At 41.1% G+C, this 19,505-nt stretch overlaps 1 protein-coding gene across 4 annotated transcripts in view; it reads right to left on the bottom strand.

Annotated features, from left to right (window-relative positions):
• UBR1 (ubiquitin protein ligase E3 component n-recognin 1) overlaps positions 1–19,505 on the bottom strand; it is a 145,649-nt gene that overhangs the window by 8,722 nt on the left and 117,422 nt on the right. For 3 of the 4 annotated variants that reach the window (XM_059703687.1, XM_059703698.1, XM_059703717.1), the window contains exons 41-44: positions 14,985–15,118; positions 12,526–12,634; positions 10,615–10,671; positions 5,832–5,909 (exon numbers count right to left, since the gene is read on the bottom strand). In XM_059703687.1, coding sequence (XP_059559670.1) covers positions 5,832–5,909; positions 10,615–10,671; positions 12,526–12,634; positions 14,985–15,118 — 378 coding nt within the window. The remainder of the gene's footprint in view (positions 1–5,831; positions 5,910–10,614; positions 10,672–12,525; positions 12,635–14,984; positions 15,119–19,505) is intronic. The other variant, XM_059703708.1, reaches the window with a different exon arrangement.

The following is a 19,505-nucleotide window of genomic DNA, read 5'->3' as shown; positions in this document are numbered from 1 at the left end:
TAGGAATTTTGGCTTATTATTTTCAAGACATGATGTGCTGTGATTAAAATATGAAATATTCACATACCAATGGCTAAAGCAGATATGAATATAATTTCTCCACTCAGTGACACTGGTGGTGTACTACTTATGAATTTATGCTATTCAAGTAGTTTACATCAGATTATAGCAAGGTAAGTGTAAAACAAAAATTACTGTTAACTTTAGAGGATGTTATTTTATCATAGAGAATCATGTGTTTAAGCTCATATTGTTCTCTTACAAAAGTAACTAACACGTAATTCACCCATGGTATTAGGGTGAATGAGCAGAATATAATTTGTTTATTTTGCTTCTCACCAGTCCTAATCATACAGTGCTTTTTAAAATTTTATTTTAAAGTGATAAGTGAAAAGGAAGATAAAGAAAATTTTGAGAAACACTGCTTTGAGTGGTGTTTAATCCGACTGAGTTAGAGGGGCATGGTACCAAAAAAGGCTAAGGGGGTATATTCCCTCTTTCCCTTATCCAGGCTTGAACTTGAGTTACAATGCTATTATTTGTTTTACTGTTATAATGGGATTCTATAAAGATTTTGTTTGGGGGAGAAAAGGGTTCTTCAGTGTTTTTTTCAGTGAATCAATGTGGTCACCACACTGTAATGCATGTAAAACTGTTTAAAGATAGATGAATAAACAATGATTCTTACAATGGGGGAGGGGGGATGGAGGGAGAGAGCGGGAAAGAGGGAGAGAGGGGGAGAGAGAGAGAGAGAGAGAGAGAGAGGGAGAGAGAGAGAGAGAGAGAGAGAGAGAGAGAGAGAGAGTTCTTGTAGCTTTAAAAAAAATTGAGGAGGGATGTCATAACAGATGGGGGAATAGGGCGCTCCAGGTATCAGTTATTGATCTGGCAAGAATTGACAGAAGCAACCACTCTGGAACTCTGGAGTATAGACGGACACTCACAGTGTCCAGAGGAGAACTTGACAAAGAAAGAGACTAGCAAATTTCAGCAAATTGCAGCGTTTTGTGAGTGACCAGCATCCCCAGGCCTATAGCAGTAGCTATGGGGGTGGCTGCCCGCAATCCTGGTGGGGCTACTGGATGGGCAATAGGAAACTAATCCTCAAAAATCAGGGTCGTATGTTCTGCACGGCAATTCATTGCGGGGCTGGACACAAATTGATCGTTGTTTCAACCACCAAAGGCTGAAGTAACTTCTTTGGCAATGATGGTGAAGGGAATTAGACAGAATATTCTTTTTTTCTTCTTCTCTTTTCTGTTCTTATTGGATACAGGAATTTAAGGAAATCTTTGTCAATTCACTGGCTTACCATAGAAATAATGATACAAAGCCTTCAGTAAACACACAACAAGGAATAAAGTCTTTGCAAATACTGTAGAAAAGTCACTACTAGTGACAATGGCAGCCTTTATCAAGTGACAAGGGCAATTCCTGGGGCAGTGGGGTGGGGCAGATAATCTGATTTCCAGAGTTACGAGATCATAATATTCAAAATGTCCACTTTTCAACAAAAGTTACAAAGCTTAGAAAGAAACAAAAATCGATGGCCCATTCACAGGAAAAAAAGAAACTGATAGAAATCATTCCTGAGGAAGCCCAGACATGAGGCTTAAAAAACAAAGACTTTAAATTAGCTCTCTTAAATGTGTTAAAAGAGCTGAAGAAAACCAATGACAAAGAACTAAAGGAAATTAGGAAAATATATGAAAAAGTAGAAAATATTAGTAAAAAGAAATTATAAAAAGGTATATGCCCCTGTCTGGAATCAAACCCTGGACCCTTCAGTCCGCAGGCTGACACTATCCACTGAGCCAAACCGGCTAGGGCAGAATCAGTAAGTTTTAAGGCAGGGCAATTGAAATTACTGAGACAGAGGAGCAGAAAGAAATACAAATTAAAGAAGTGAAGAAAAAAAAGGAACAGAGCCCTAAGGGATTTATGAGACACCATCAATCGTACCTACATACATATACACTATGGGAGTCCTAGAGACACACACACACACACAAATATTAAAACTAAGCGGGTATCAATTCAAACTAAATTTAGGACATTAATTGTAATCCCTATGAACACCCAGCAAAGTTGCAGGGTGTAAAATCAACACATAATAATTAGTTGTGTTTTAATATACCAGCAATGAACAATACAAACAGGAAATTAAGAAAACAATTTCATTTATAATAACATCCAAAAGAATAAAATACCTAGAAATAAATTTAACCAAAAAGGGAAAGACTTCACAGTGAAAGCTACAAACATAGCAAAAAGAAATTAAAGGAGACCTAAATACAGGAAGGCATCCATGTTCATGATATGGAGACTATAGAAATGGAAAAGCTAACCTTCAAGTTCATGTGTTACTGCAAGGGATCCCAAATAATTAAAATGAAAAGGAAAAAGCTGGAAGGCTCAAATATTACAATTTCAAAACTTACTACAAAGCTACAGTAATTAAAATGTGTGGTACTAGCATAAGAATAAGACATACAGACCACTGGAACAGAACTGAGAGTTCAGAAATAAACCCAAACATTTATGATCAATTGATTTTCAATGTGGCTGCCAAAACTATTCAATGGTGGAAAATAGTATCTTGAAAAACAGTGGTGGTGCCAACTGGACCCAGTTGAAAAGAAGAGTGAAGCCCTAACCAGTCTGGCTCAGCGGACAGAACATCGGCCTGTGGACTGAAGGGTCCCGGGTTCAATTCCAGTCAAGGGCACATGCCCAGGTTGTGGGCTCGATCCCCAGTGGGGGATGTGCAGGAGGCAGCCCATCAATGATTCTCTCATCACTGATGTTTCTCTCTCTCTCTCCCTCTCCCTTACCCTCTGAAATAAATAAAAATATATATATAAAAGAAAGAAAAGAAGAATGAAGTTGGACCTCCTACCTTATTTCAAAAATTAACTCAAAATGGATACACATCCTACCCTAGCTGGATTTTTCAGTGGTTAGAACACCAGCCAGCAGTGCAAAGGATCTCGGGTTTGATTCACAATCAACGGCACAGTACCTTGGCTGTAGGTTCCCCAGCCCTGGTGGGGGTGCAAGCAGGAGGCAACCAATCGATGCATCTCTCTCACATCGATGTCTCTCCCCCTCTAAAAATCAATGGAAAAATACCCTTGGATGAGGATTAAAAAAAACAAACAAAAAAACCCCTAAATCTAAGCACTAAAATGATAAACCTATTAGAAAAAAACATAGGAATAAATCTTTATGACCTCAGATTTGGCAATGGATTCTTTAGCACTGACATGAAAAACCCAAGCAAAAAAGGAAAAAACAGAGAGAAAATGGACTTTTATGAATCAAAGGACATTATGAAAATACAACCTATAGAATGGGATAAGTTATTTGCAAATTAAGAATATGATTAGTGTTTAATGTCCAGAATATATAAAGAACAGTTAACAACTCAACAACAAAACAGTCCAATTATAAAATTGGGAAAGGACTTGAACATATACAAATGTCCAAGAGGCACATGAAAAGATGTCTGACATCACTGTCATTAAGGAAATGTATATCAAACCACAATGAGCTACTATTTTACACCCACTAGAATGGCTTTAATTTAACAAAACAGAAAGTAGTGTTGGCGAGGATATGGAGAAATAGGAGCCATCGTATATTGCTAGAGAAAATGTAAAATGATACAGTGGAAAACAGTTTAGTGGTTCTTCAAAAAGTTAAACATAGAATTGCCATAATAACCCAGCAATTCCACACCTAAGTAAAATTACTGGAGGAAAATTAAAATACATGTACACATGTACATAGAAACTTGTAAATGAATGTTAGTAGTATAATACATAGTAATCAAAAAGGGGACACGATTTTAAATGCCCATTAGTGGATGAATGGATAAAAAAATTTGAAATATACAATGAAATATTATTTCTCTAAAAAAACAAAAAAGTACTGATACATGCTACAACTTGGATGAAACTTGAATACACTATGCTAAGTGAGAGAGGTAAGACACAAAAGGTCATACAGAGTATGATTCCTTTTATATAATACTAGAGGCCCGGTGCACGAAATTTGTGCACTGTGTGGTGGGGGAGGGGGTGTCCCTCAGCCCAGCCTACACCCTCTCCAATCTTGGACCCCTCAAGGGATATCTGACTGCCCACCCCTGTGGGATCAGGCCTAAACGGGCAGTCGGACATCCCTCTCACAATCTAGGACTGCTGGCTCCCAACTGCTCGCCTGCCTGCCTGCCAGCCTGATTGCCTCCTAACCACTCCCCTGGCTGATTGATTGACACCTAACTGCCCTCCCCTGCCGGCCTGGTCTCCCCATCTGCCCTCCACTGCTGGCCCAGTCGCCCCCAACTGCCCTCCCCTGCTGTCCTGATCGCCCAAAACTGACCTCCCCTGCAGGCCATCTTGTGGTGGCCATCTCTGACCACATGGGGGTGGCCATCTTGTGTGTTGGAGTGATGGTCAATTTGCATACTGGTCATGACTAATTAGCATATCTGGTTGTGACTGTGAGGGCTTCGTGGCCAATTTGCACATTACCCTTTTATTAGACATGACTAATTAGCATATCCAGCCATGACTATGAGGGCTTCATGACCAATTTGCATATTACTCTTTTATTAGTATTATTAGTATAGACTAGAGGCCCAGTGCACAAAATTTGTGCACAGGTAGGGTCCTTAGTGGCTGCTGGCTGCAGGCCAGGGCCTCCCTTCATTCCGTGCTGCCCTCTGGTGGTCAGCGCACATCATTGCAAGCAATTGAACTCCCGAGGGGACACTTTGCATATTAGGCTTTTATATATATTGACTAGAGGCCCAGTGCATGAAATTCATGCACTGGTAGGATCCCTAGTGGCTGCAGGCTGAGGCCTCTCTCCCTGCCCCCAAACCTCCTTCCCTTCCCCTGGCCACCTGCCAGCCCCAGGACCTACCTCCCTTCCCCCAGCCGGCCTGTGAGGGGACAATTTGCATACTACATTTTTATTATATAGGATATCCAGAATAGGCAAATCCACAGAGATAGAAAGCAGATTATTGATTATCAGGGGATTAGAGAAGAGGGGGATGGGGAGTAATTATTTAGTGGATACAAGGTGTTTCTCTGGGGTGATGAGAAAGCTTTGAAACTAGAGAGGTGGTGGTTACACAATATTGTAAATATACTAAATGACACAGAATTATACACTTTATCACGATTAATTGCATGTTATGTGGTTTTCACTTAGAGGAACCAGTTAGTGACCCTGAAACGGCAGGAAACAAGAGTATCCCCAAGAAAAGAGAAAATTTTCTTCAAAGGAGGAGCCACTCAGCAGTGGACCTGAAGAAGTGGCTGGTAGCAAGACTAGCAACTCCATGAAAAAGAAAAAGCACCAATAGCTATGTGAGGAAAATTAGAATAGAGAGTACCCTGGTGGATTATAACCACCCACAGTGCCCCATCCCGATCTCCCAATAAAAACAAATTCCTAAGAGTTGAAAAAGAAAAGTTTGCTAGTGATGGTGTATATATCAACTGCAAGCTTAAACAAATTTTAATTATATATTTCTCTCTCTCTGTCTTTTTTTTTTTTTTTATTGATTTCAGAGAGCAAGGTAGAAGGAGAGAGAGATAGAAACATCAATGATAAGAGAGAATCACTGATTGGCTGCTTTCTGTACACCACGCCCCCCCCCCCCCCCCCCCCCGCCCAATGGAGACCGAGCCTGCAACTCGGGTATGTGCCCTTGACCAGAGTTCCAGAATTGAACCTGGGACCCTTTAGTCTGCAGGCCAACACTCTATCCACTGAGCCAAACTGGCTAGAGAAAAATATATATTTCTTCTTACCTGAAATGAGAAGCTTGATTTAGAAGGCAGCTATAATCATCAGGAAGCTCTATCAAACTATTTCTTTTTCTAGGGTACCTAAAAATACAATTTAAAAGGCAATTTTATTAGGAAATAAGCCCAGATCAAAAATTGACCAATAAAAAAGAAAGTCTTAAAAATAACAAAAGGACCCATACTTGCAATCCACAGTTAATAGATTCCCACTGCTACTAGATTAAAGCCAAATTTCTCAGCCTAGAATTCCAAATCCTTCATCAGCTAGCTTCCTTTCCAAACTCAACTTCCTAAGACTAAATTGTTTCAGCTAGATTTCTATACTATCTAGGAAGGAAACATAAAACAGTGGTTAAGAACACAACCTTTGAAATCAGACAAACCTCGGTTACAAATCCTAAATTCTCTGACACCTGATAAGTCACTGGACATAAGCTTATATTTCCTGGTCTGAAACTGAGGATGAATATATTATATTTTCTTAATCAAAGGCACACCATTGATTTAATAACACTTTTTTTGGGGGGGGAGGGGACCATAAAAGATTCATGTTGATTTAAGAAATGTTATACGGAGATCAAGAAACATCATGGAGCTGTTGAGGGCTCAATAAGACATTGAAATGAAATATAATATACTTAGTACTTGATGCATGTTTGCAAAAGTTATTATACATTATCACCATACTAGATACAACAAAAGCTTTGCTTGCTGCCTTGGGGAAGGTCATCTGAATAACATGGAATTCTCCTCTCAAACTTCAAGCAATCTAAATTCTCTAATTCCTTCTATGTTCAGCTAAAAATTATTTCCTCTAAGACTAAACTTGTGTCATTAAGAATCTTTTACTCTTTAAATTTCTATAGCATTAACAGTATATTCCATATACAGGAATGGGCAAAAGTAGGTTAAATTACCAGCCATCATTACATAAAAAACAAATCATAAGTAAGGATACAATACAATAATAAGACAAAAAATATAAATAAATAATACAATAATCTATCCTATCTAATAAAGAGGGAATATGCTAATTGACCCTTACATTGTCACAAAGATGGCAGCACCCACAGCCAATAAGGAATATGCTAATTTACTGCCCCGCCCTCAAATATGGTGGTGCCCACAGCCAATAAGGCGGGAATATGCTAATTGACTGCCCGCCCTCAAAGATGGTGGCGCCCACAGCCACAAGATGGTGGTGCCCAGTTCCCTCAGCCCCACCAGGGTGGCAGGTGCGTGGCAAGGATGGGCCCACTCCAGGCGGGTCTGGCCTCTCTGCACGCCTGCCTCTGGAGTTCTCCCAGTCTTCTCAGGGCCACCCGAGGCTCAGGTAACCAGGGCCGGCTGAGGCTTGTGCTGCCGGCAGTGGCAGCAGCAGAGGTGTGATGGGGTGTCACCTTCTCCTGATAGTTGGGTTGCCTCCCGCCCCTGGGGGCTCCTGGACTGTGAGAGGGGGCAGGCCAGGCTGAGAGACACCCCCTCAGTGCATGAATTTTCATGCACTGAGCCTCTAGTCCTATATAAGAAAAGGGTAATATGCAAACTGACCCTAACAGCAGAAAGATTGGGAATGACTGGTCACTATGACAGACACTGACCACCAGGGGGCAGATGCTCAATGCAGGAGCTGTGCCCTGGTGGTCAGTGCGCTCCCACATGGGGGAGCTCTGCTCAGCCACAAGCCAGGCTGATGGCTGCCAGCACAGTGGTGGTGGTGGGAGCCTCTCCCGCCTCCTCAGCAGCGCTAAGGATGTCCAACTGCAGCTTATGCCTGCTCCCCGCTGGCAAGTGGACGTCCCCCAAGGGCTGCCAGAGGGATGTCTGACTGCCAGCTTGGGCCTGATCTCCCAGGGAGCGGGCCTAAACCAGCAGGTGGACATCCTCCGAGGGGTGCCAGTCTGCGAGAGGGCACAGGCCAAGCTGAGGAACCCCCCCTCCCCGAGTGAACAAATTTTTGTGCACCAGGCCTCTAGTAATATAAATAAAAGCGTAATATGCTAATTAGACCAGACGTCCTTCCGGATGACCTTCCAGATGAAGCTGGGGCTGCAAGGGCTGAGGTGGCCACCGTGGCGGGTGGGGGCTGAGGCACCTGCCGCCGCAGCGGGAGCCAAGCCCCTTGCATGTATTTCATGCACTGGGCCTCTAGTCTATAATAATAAAAGTATAATATGCTAATTAGACTGGACGACCTTCTGGACGAAGCCGGGGCTGTGAGGGAAGCCTGAGTCCTGAGTGCCTGCTGGCGGCCGGAGGGAAGCCCGGGTCCCAGCTGCCAGAGGGAAGCAGGTACCAGCAGCTGGGGAAGGAAGGCCCACTATTGCACAAATTTCGTGCATTGGGCCTCTAGTTAATAAACAATAATACAAGAATAAACTGTGTTTTATGTACTCACAACTATAAACATACTTTTGCCCACCCCTGTTTTATATATATATATATATATTTTTTTTTAAATATATTTTATTGATTTTTTACAGAGAGGAAGGGCGAGGGAGAGAGAGTTAGAAACATCGATGACAGAGAAACATCCATCAACCGCCTCCTGCACACCCCCTACTGGGGATGTGCCCGCAGCAAAGGTACATGCCCTTGACCGGAATCAAACCTAAGACCGTTCAGTCTGCAGGCCGATGCTCCACCCACTAAGCCAAACCGGCTAGGGTCCCTGTATTATATTTTATCCTACTTATGTCTTGAATTTATGTATATAATTCGATTATAAACTACACATTACAAAGCTCTATGTGTTATGTCTTTTAACTCTCCCAGAGTATTTAGTATCATGCTGGGGAAGTAGCAGATGTCTAAAAGGTACACAATGAATTAGAACAAAGGAAAAATGGTATGAGATTAACTAGTCCTAAAATATGTATGTACTCATCTTCTAAACTTTTTTCTACTTTAAGATCTTTCTTTTCTTTTTTTTTTTGTAGCTTCTTGACCCCTTCTGCCATTCATAGGGCCCTTCTGTCCCCCCCCGCTTTTTTTTTAGTTTTATTGCTTAAAGTATTACAAAGGGTATTACATATGTCTCCTTTTTCCCCCCACCCTTGACAATCCGATCTTTCTTTTCTTGGTGATGCGAATACTACTGCATCTGAGCACAGGAGCTGGATCTGTAATCTCTAAATCACTAAAGCTGGGTTAAAATAGGTTAAATTACCAGCCATCATACATAAAAAATAAATGGATAGCATGTGCACTTTTACAAGGAAGGTGAAAGAGTTCAAAGGGTGAGAAAAGATGTAAAAAGAAAGTGGCAAATGTACATTGTCTCACAGTGTTTGCTTTAGTCATAGAAAAATGGTACTGGTGTTAGTATTTAAGGCGGAGCAGGTGGGTTTCAACTCCTCTGCTTGCTTATTGATGCAATTCAATTTAAATAAAAATTAGACACTGTACATAATATAAGCCAGGCCCTGGAGGAGATACACAGAAGATAAGCGTGCAGTTTTGGCCCTTGTTGAGTTTACTGCTAGTGATGTAGTGTACCGGCAGGTACACATGCACACACATGCCAACACACATTAGACGATATATTAGGATAGGCTTTTTGGAGGAGGGGATATTTGAATTAGTCCTTGAGGAAGAAGTGAATTTTGATGGAATCATAACTTGAGGAAGAGAGGAGGGCTAAAGAAGTTTTATTGGGCTGAAGCACTGTCCAGTTCTCCATCAGGAAGAACACTGGTGTTGAGACTATAACTCCACATCTTCCAGTACTTTGACAAAACCTCAGATGCATGGCCAGAAGGACCCATACTTGCAATCCATAACAGAAGGCAACACATCTGAGATTTCATATTGTTGGAATCAGCTTTCTATAAGTTTGGTGTGGCTGAACCAAGAAAGAAGGCATATGCAGATTTCCATAGAAATTCTGATGCCATGAAAGATTTTGAGGAGATGAGGAAGGCTGGTATCTTTCAGAGTACAAAGTGATGATCTTGGAATGTAAAAAACTTCTTTGGGTTGAATTCCATGGAAGTTTGTCACTGATCTGTGTCCCTGAACTACGAAACATGAATATCTGAGCTAAGGAATAATTTCTCTTGATAACTAAACAATTAAGAAATACTAAAAAAGAAAAGTTTTGTTGGGTAATCTAAAACCATATAGGTAGGAAGGGAAAAGAGAGGAAACAGTTCTATTTATATCTTTATATATTGCTGTATTCTCAAAGGAAAAAAAGTAATTTATAGGAATACTGTCACAACCATCTGATGGCTCCAAGATGCCATTCCCTTCCTTTGCCTTTTTTTCGTTGTTAATCCTCACCGAGGATATTTTTCCATTGATTTTTTTGAGAGAGGGGAAGGGAAGGCGGGGGCGGGTGGGGGGTGTTCAGGCAGACATTCACACAAATGAGAGAGACACATTGATTGGTTGCCTCCCACGTGTGCCCGACCTGGGGGTAATCGAACCTGTAACCCAGGTATGTGCCCTTGACTCGGAATCAAACCCAAGACCCTCTGATGTGCGAGCAGATGCGATACTCTATCAACTGAGCAACACCAGCCAGGGCACCTCTGCCTTTTAATGGACTTGCACTAGCTTAAGGAAGAGGAGCTGGTGGGCATCAAACTACTTGGGAAAATGACAGTCAGTCCAAGTGAAAAACAAATGTAGGAATAATCTGACTTCTGGCAAAGACCTAAAAGAAATGTAGGAAACCAGGTACTTAGTGAGAATGAAGACAGACTAGAAAGCTCAACAAATCAACTAGTTTTGGAAACATAACTTGTAGATGGGGAGAAAAGGACTAAAAAACAAAACCAACCTGACTATGGTGCTTTTTTGCTTCAAGCAGTTCAGTAAGGCAGGATCTGCACACCACCTATATGAGGAGCAAAGAGAAAAAGCAAATAGGTCATCACAACGTTAGTACAATAGTCACCACTGAGTCATTCTTTCCAAATCTTTCTGTTCCTTCTTTCCAAATTCCTTCTTTTAGACTTTTTATTTTATATCTTGTCCCCTCTCTCCCCTACTTTTTCTATATCTCCGTATTTATTGTTCCCCTCTTCTTATTAATTTCTTTTTTAAAGGGTTTATCAATCAAGGTCCTACTAGGAAAACAAAAACCACTCTGAGTACTTTAGCAAGAGGGACTTTAATCCCAGGAATTGGTAATAAAAGATAATAGAAGGGCTGAAGAGCCAACCAGGAGACAAAACAAAAAACAAAAAAACAAGGCAACCCAAAGATTAGCCAATAACAGGAAGCTCCCACCCCTCCTAGGCTGGAAGAATAAAAGAAAATAATGTATTACTGAAGCCCCGGGGCTAGGGTCACCAGTGGATTCTGGAACCACAGCAGCCTTGTCTGGTGGGAACTGGAGCAAGAGAAGAGCTACAGCCACTGCCAGAGATGCCCCACCAGGCAGAGAGAGGCAGTCTAAGGACTCAGGCTTTTCTCATACTCCTGGCTTCTAATATCTTGCCAGTGTCTCCCACTGGCTAAACGCAGGCAGAAGCCAATTGACAAGGAAGGGAGACTGGAAAAACCTGCAGGGGTCAGTCTCCTGCACTACAGAGCATAGGATGAGAAAGGGCTTTGAGGCAAGCAGGGTCAGGAATGGTACAAAGGGCAGGACTTTTTGTTCCAAAGTTTAAGTTTTTATCATTTGACTACCCTAGAATTAGCAAATTCAAAATGTATTAATTTCAAGAATATAAAAGTAAAATTAGTATAACCTACTGTGATTATTATAATCAACACAAAGCATGATACTGATTTTTTTTTTTACCCATTTTGATTCATTTTTAACACACTGAATACCTTGTGAAAAATGAGTAAACACAGAAAAGAACCTAACAAGAGATGAAAGCACAGAAAAAGATGACAAAAGACAGGCAGACATTCACACAAATCCTGACAGGGTCATGGAAGGTCAAAAAACATTGATTAAAGAAAAAGGCAGACAGGTAAAGGTAATCATTACCTTTAACTCAACCCGTGGTTCGCGAACAATGAATATACATCCTGCATATCAGATATTTACATTACAATTCATAACAGTGGCAAAATTACAGTTATGAAGTAGCAACGAAAATAATTTTATGGTTGGGGGTCACCACAACATGAGAAACTGTATTAAAGGGTTGAGGCATAAGGAAGGTTGAGAACCATTGTAAGGAAGTCATGGAGGTAAGAGTAACAGTGGAAAATGACTGAAAATGGTGGCAGCAAAGACAAAAGTAAGGAGATTGCAGGTTAGGAGGGTAAAGAGTGATCAGGAAGACCAATAAGTAATGGGGTAGAAAAAAGCTTTTCTGAAAGCAAGACATATTTCTCCCAGGGAAATGTAACTGATACATTTTTTATCTACCAACTGTTTTGGATATAGCCCCCAAATGGGGTTCTTTTGATACTTAATTGTGACTTAATGGCTACTGGCAGCATGGTTTTTACTAACAGTCCTTCCCCCCGACGCCCCAGTTTAAAACTGCGATGATGAGACAGTAGCTCTGGAGAAAATAAGTACAGTGAATGGTACTTGGTGGAACAAGTAGAAATTCCAGCTGCCCATGGCTCTTAGTCTTACCCCAATTCCTTTAGTGGGTAAATTAGGAATCACCTATATTTTTGCCATCTTCAATCAATGCTAATCAATTTAAAAGCTAGCAAGTAATTTTATCTTTCCTAAACTGTATCATAACTCAACAATGACATTTTGTCCCCATAGTACCTCTGGAGGAAGGGTTTTACAGTATGCCAATATTCCTGGAAAAGTAGGAACAAATTTGTGGGTAAAGATAGATAGGTACAGAGTGCACTGTACTCTCCTTCTGTAGAATCTGCAAGAGAATAAAAACACATTTAATAAGCACATTATTCTTTCCAGGTCAACCTGTTAATAGAGGTTTTTCATTGTTTATGTTCATTTCTATACGCTCTCTATACAGAGTGTATTTTGTACTCTATAAAACTCCATAAAAGCGATCCTTTTAAAACACAAATCTGATGAAGTCATCCTCCTGATTGCAGGGAGCCGGTCCATGCTTGCTGTTTCAAGGGACCTGGCATATATGGCATACTGTTCTTAATATGTTTGCTCACCTTCTTGGCGCTGTGTTTTAACCAAGGTCACCTCTCCGAGAAAGGTTGTTTCCCCAGGTAGGGATTTTCCCCTGAAATTAGGGAGGGGATAAAACCCCTCAACTAAGTGCCAGGCGGGTAATTAATCACTTTAACTACGAACAATCATGCGTAAGCTACATAATCTTTACTCCCTGGAATGGAGATAAGAAACGCCCTAACCTTTGTAATAGAGATTGATAGGATTGGAATCAACTGGTATAAATACAGATGCAACAAGACAGCAAGAGACAGAACTCAGGAGACAGGACTTAGAAGAGAGAACCTACAGACAGAACCTACACAGAACCTAAGACAGAAGAACTTCACTGGAGAGAACATGGCAAAAGATCCTGGACTGAACCTGACTACAGAAATTGGCAAGAGAACCTGACTAGAACCTGGTGACTGAACCTGGCTGGAAAACCTGGACAGAACCTGGCTGGAGAACCTAGCAAGAGAACATGGACGCAGAACCTCTCTGGAGATCGAGACCAGAACTTGGCTGGAGATCCTGGCTAGGCTGCTGATCAACTGAACGCTGTCTCCGTGTCATTCCTTCTTCACCGACTCTGTCTACGCCTTTGGGAACCCCTGGACCTGCTGGGGTTGGACCCCGGCACCTGATCAGATGTCTCTAATGTTAAACCACCACATGATATGAAATACAAAGTCCTTATTGTGGCATACAGACCCTACATGACCTGCCCCTGGATGCCTCTTAGACCTCATCTCTATCACCCTCCCCTTGCTCATTATGCTTCAGCCACACACTTCTTTTTATTATTCTTTGACTGTCAAGAAAAGCATTTGCATTTATTACTCCTTCTGCTTAGGAAAACTCTTCAACTCTCTGTCAGTTCAACCCAGCTCTGTTTTTTCAATGTCTCTTTGCTCAATGTCTCCTCACAGAAAACCCTCCCATTATTATTTTCCTTTGCAGTACTTATCACCATTTGACAAGTTTATCTGTCTATTTATATTTGGTCTCCCCCCAATAAAAGAAAGAACTTTACCATATTACAACACTGATTAGACTAGATAAATTAATACATGATTTTTTAAAACTGCAAACAACAGATCTGTAATGCTAAGTACTTGAAAAGTAGCAACCTATTTTACATAGAATCAGGACAAACCTAGATTCAATAAATCCTACTAAACTGAGTTCAAAACAAAGAAACTGATAGCCAGTAAAGTGGACCTGGTCAGTTTAATCTCAAAGTATAAAAGGAAGAATCGCCGAAACCGGTTTGGCTCAGTGGATAGAGCATCGGCCTGCGGACTGAAAAGTCCCAGGTTCGATTCCGGTCAAGGGCATGTACCTGGGTTGCGGGCATATCCCCAGTGGGAGATGTGCAGGAGGCGGCTGATCGATGTTTCTCGCTCATCGATGTTTCTAACTATCTCTCTCCCTTCCTCTCTGTAAAAAATCAATAAAATATATTTTTTTTTTAAAAAAAAGGAAGAATCTACAAGCAATTTTGGTGACTCTACCAAAATCGTACAAGTGCTCTGATTTTTACCTATACAAAGCCACACGGAAGCCTTCTTGACTTTGATCTAGATTTAAGGCAAGTTAAGAAGAAAATGCCTCTGTTAAATATACATGGCCTTGGTTTAATACTGGAGACCTTTCCAGGAGCATTTTAATTCTTTTATAAAATAGACATGTTCAAAATTTAAACAACTGAGTGTACAGTGAAGTTTTCCTCCTACCTAGCCAAACATTTCTCTTCCCTAAGAGCAACCTATTTTCCAATTTCTCATATATCCCATCCTATCAGTTATATTCTGCATGCAGGCATTTTATAAACTCAAGCACATTAACTATACATAGAAAGGACCCATGAGTAGATTTTATAGATTGTGAGGCTAATCTGGTTTTTGGTCTGACCTTTAACCTAACACCAGGGCAGGGACACACATGTTCAGAGTGAAAACTGATGAGTGAGGTGGGGAATACTAGAATTAGGAAGTTTTTTTTATGCTCTCCCTTTGTATTCTTGAGGCTGAAGGTAAGAAAAAATAGCCTCTCATTTACTACTATGATTTCATTTTTCTACTTACTGGTAAATAGGTCTTCAGGTGGAGTTACTCCAAGTAAATAGTGGAAAAACAATGCAGCACAACGAAGGTAAGGCATGATGCCATTCTTCAGCGAGACCCACAAATACCAGCCAGGAATATCACAGGCAACGCAGCTAAGAGGCAATAATTTCAGAACAGAACAGAATACTGATGAGCTTAAAACTCTAGATTTTAAACAGACCCTCTTTCAAAAGCATAGCTAAGCATTTAAATAATTTTTATCCATTTAATTTTTAAACATTTAAAACAAAGTATTTAACTAGCTATAGCTTCAGTCTATACATCTAATAATTTCCTAAAGAAAACCACAGGTGACGTCAGAGGAATGGTAGCGTAAGAGATTCCCTTTGGTTTCTTCCCTTGAAATTTCAACAACTTGAACAGCTATCTCAACAAATGATTCCATGCTCAATGCACAAATACACCGGAGAGATCCACAGGTGTGGATCATCTAAAGATGTGGACAAGTAGAGCAAAAGGGGAAGGCAAAAGGGAGAGGGGCTGAAACGAGCCAGGCATGCTCACAGCGGGGCTCTGTTGAAGAGGGGAGGAATCCAGTGGTGACTGACATTCCTTTCAGCCAGGAGGAGACTCAGTGGGCAGGAGTGAGCAATACAAGCTGCAGCTGAGCTGAGAGACCTAAGCAAAGACACATACAGTACATGGTAGTATGGCCATGATTATCAAGCGGTTGGCATTTCAGATGGAGAAACAAAGCCATGGAGTTTGGCCACCTTTCCTTAGTCTCACCTTAGTCTCCCCAAGCAGTGGTTGCCAACCTTTTGGACCTCACAGACCACCAGTGGTCCGCAGACCACCAGTTGGCGACCGCTGTCCCATAGCATGCCTCCCTTTGCCCTTGGTATTTATTGGGTTGCATAGCACATTATCTGCAAGCCTGAGAACTAGCACTACAAAGTAATCCCATTTTTTTCTGAGTGAAAGGTGCACTCTGTGACCGGTCTCGGGGAGGGGGAACAAGGGGAACCCTGTGGAGGCCCAATGCATTGCAGCTACACAGCAGCCAGAGACAATGGTGGTGGGTTGACACTGTGGTTTCACAGAGCTAATGAAAAAAACTAGTGATTCAGCGCCACCAACTGGAAAATAATAGAAAGACCTCTTTATATTAATCTTGAAGTGTCACTCACACATAAATGTCTAGACAGGAAGGAACCCATCAAATACCATGAATAACCAAGGTAGTGAGGCAGATAGAAAATGAAAAATCTCCAGAAAACACACTTAAAGACACAGAAACCTGTGACATAAATGACAGAAAATTCAAGATTGCAGTTCTGAAACTACTCAGTTTGATGTGAGAAAATACAGCAGACAATTTAGAAAACAACTTAATGAACAAAACCAGTACTTTACCAAAGAGATTGAAACTTTAAAAAAGAACCAAACAGAAATACTGGAGATGAAGAATTATATAAAATAGATCAAGAATAAACTAGTGCCCTAGTTGTTTTGGCTCAGTGGATAGAGTGTTGACCTCTGGACTGAAGGGTCCCAAGTTCAATTCTGGTCAAGGGCATATGCCCGGGTTGTGGGCTTGATCCCCAGTGGGGAGTGTACTGGAGGCAGTCGATCAGTGATTCTCTCTCATCATTGCTGTTTCTATCTCTCTTTCTCTCCCTCTCTCTTCCTCTCTGAAATCAATGAAATATATGTTTTTTAAAAAAAGAATAAACTAGTGAGCACAGAAAATAGAGCAAACCAAACAGAGGAAAGAATCTGTGATATAGAAATCTAGAAATGACAGAAAGGAAGAGAGTGATGTGAGCATAAAGAAAAAGAAAAAAAGACCTCTACAAGAACTATCTGACTCTATATATTTAAAAGCCTAAGCCAGGGGTGGGCAAACTTTTTGACTCGAGGGCCACAATGGGTTCTTAAACTGGACCGGAGGGCCGGAACAAAAGCATGGATGGAGTGTTTGTGTGAACTAATATAAATTCAAAGTAAACATCATTACATAAAAGGGTACGGTCTTTTTTTTTTAAGTTTTATTCATTTCAAATGGGCCGGATCCGGCCCGCAGGCCGTAGTTTGCCCACAGCTGGCCTAAGCAACCGTTACAACTGAACAACCGGTTGACCAGTAGCTATGACACGCACTGACCACCAGGGGGCTGACACTAAACACAGGAGCTGCCCCCTGGTGGTCAGTAAGCTCCCAGAGCCAACCTCCTGTGGCCCCTCCCCCTCAGCCGGCCAACCTCCCATGGTCCCTTCCCCTGGCCGGCCAACCTCCCAAAGTCCCTCCCTCCAGCCAGTCCCCCATAGGCCTTGATTGCTGGCCAGGCTGAGGAACCCCACCCGTGCATGAATTCGTGCACTGGGCCTCTAGTATAAGAATAATAGGCATACCAGAAAGAGAGGGAGAAAGGGAAGAGAGCCTATTCAAACAAATAGTTGACGAAAATTTATCAAACCTATGAAAAGAACTAGATCCTCACTTCCAAGCAGTAAACCAAATACCTAGTTACCTCAATTCAAAGAGGCCTGCTCCAAGTCACATTGTATTAAAGCTTAAAAATTAATGACAAAGAAAGAATTTTCAAGGCAGTCAGGGAAAAGAAAGTAACCTATAAAGGAAAGCCCAATAGGTTATCATTGGACTCCTCAGCAAGCCAAAAAAAGAGTGGAACCAAATATTCAAACTACTGAGAGAAATAATATCCACCAATAATAATATATCCAGAAAACTTATCCTTTAAATATGAAGAAAAAATAAACACTTTTCCAGACATACAGAAGCTGAGGGAATTCATTGCCAAAAGACCTATATTGCAAGAAATACTCAAGGGAGGTTTTTCTACCTGAAACAAAGAACAAAAGGTCACAGTCCAGCTAGTGTGGCTCAGTAGTTGAGCAATGACCTATGAACCAGGAGGTCAAAGTTCAATTCCTGGTCAGGGCACATGTCCGAGTTGCAGGCTCAATCCCCAGAGGGGGACATGCAGGAGGCAGCTGATCAATGATTCTCTCTCATCACTGTTGTTTCTATCCCTCTGTCCCTCTTCCTTCCTCTTGGAAATCAATAAAAAAAATTTTTTTTTAAAAAAGATGTCTTCTTGATATAGTGTCCCCATTATCATTATAAAATGTTCAACTTTGTCTTGTTAACTTTATTATCTTGAAATCTATTTCATCAGATATAAATATGGCTAAACCTGCTTTTCTGTGTATGTTATTTGCTAAAGAATTATTTTCCACCTTTTCAATTTAAATCTAGATGCATCTTTTTAGCTTAGATGTGTCTCCTGAAGGCAGCAAATGGTGGGTTTTGTTTGCAGATCCACTCTGCTACTCTGTGCCTCTTTTTTGGTAAATTCAGTCCATTTACATTTAGGGTAATTATTGATGTGTTCCTGGTCCCCCAATGGGACTGGGAATTGAACCGTGACCTCCTGGCCTCCTGGTTCACAGGTCAACACTTAAGCACTGAGCCACCGTGGCTAGGCAATAGTTTTTTTTTTTTTTAATATTTATATGTATATTTTTATTTACTTTTTTAATCTATTTTTTTATTATTTTTAAAAATTAAATCTTTATTGTTCAGATTATTACATTTGTTCCTCTTCCCCCCCCCCCAGTAACTCCCCTCCTCCCAGTTCCCACCCCACCCTCCGCCCTCACTCCCCACCCACTGTCCTCATCCATAGGTGCACGATTTTTGTCCAGTCTCTTCCTGCATCCCCCACACCCCTTTCCCCCCCAAGAATAGTCAGTCCATTCCCTTTCTATGTCCCTGATTCTATTATAATCACCAGTTCATTCTGTTCATCAGATTATTGATTCACTTGATTTTCAGATTCACTTGTTGATAGATGTGTATTTGTTGTTCATAATTTGTATCTTTACCTTTTTCTTCTTCTTCCTCTTCTTAAAGGATACCTTTCAGCATTTCATATAATACTGGTTTGGTGGTGATGAACTCCTTTAGCTTTTCCTTATCTGTGAAGCTCTTTATCTGACCTTCAATTCTGAATGATAGCTTTGCTGGATAAAGTAATCTTGGTTGTGGGTTCTTGCTATTCATCACTTTGAATATTTCTTGCCATTCCCTTCTGGCCTGCAAAGTTTCTGTTGAGAAATCAGCTGACAGTCGTATGGGTACTCCCTTGTAGGTAACTGACTGTATTTCTCTTGCTGCTTTTAAGATTCTCTCTTTGCCTTTTCCTCTTGGCATTTTAATGATGATGTGTCTTGGTGTGGTCCTCTTTGGATTCCTTTTGTTTGGGGTTCTCTGCGCTTCCTGAAATTGTAAGTCTATTTCTTTCACCACGTAGGGGAAGTTTTCTGTCATTATTTCTTCAAATAGGTTTTCAATATCTTGCTCTCTCTCTTCTTCTGTCACCCCTATAATTCGGATGTTGGTACGCTTGAAGCTGTCCCAGAGGCTCCTTACACTATCTTCGTATTTTTGGATTCTTTTTTCATTTTGCTTTTCCGGTTGGGTGTTTTTTGCTTCGTCATATTTCAAATCTTT

The sequence above is a fragment of the Myotis daubentonii genome, chromosome 1 (assembly GCF_963259705.1).
Source record: "Myotis daubentonii chromosome 1, mMyoDau2.1, whole genome shotgun sequence".
Lineage (NCBI taxonomy): Eukaryota > Metazoa > Chordata > Mammalia > Chiroptera > Vespertilionidae > Myotis > Myotis daubentonii.
The sequence above is the reverse complement of the archived record's forward strand: the minus strand, read 5'-3'. Positions and strand labels throughout refer to the sequence as shown.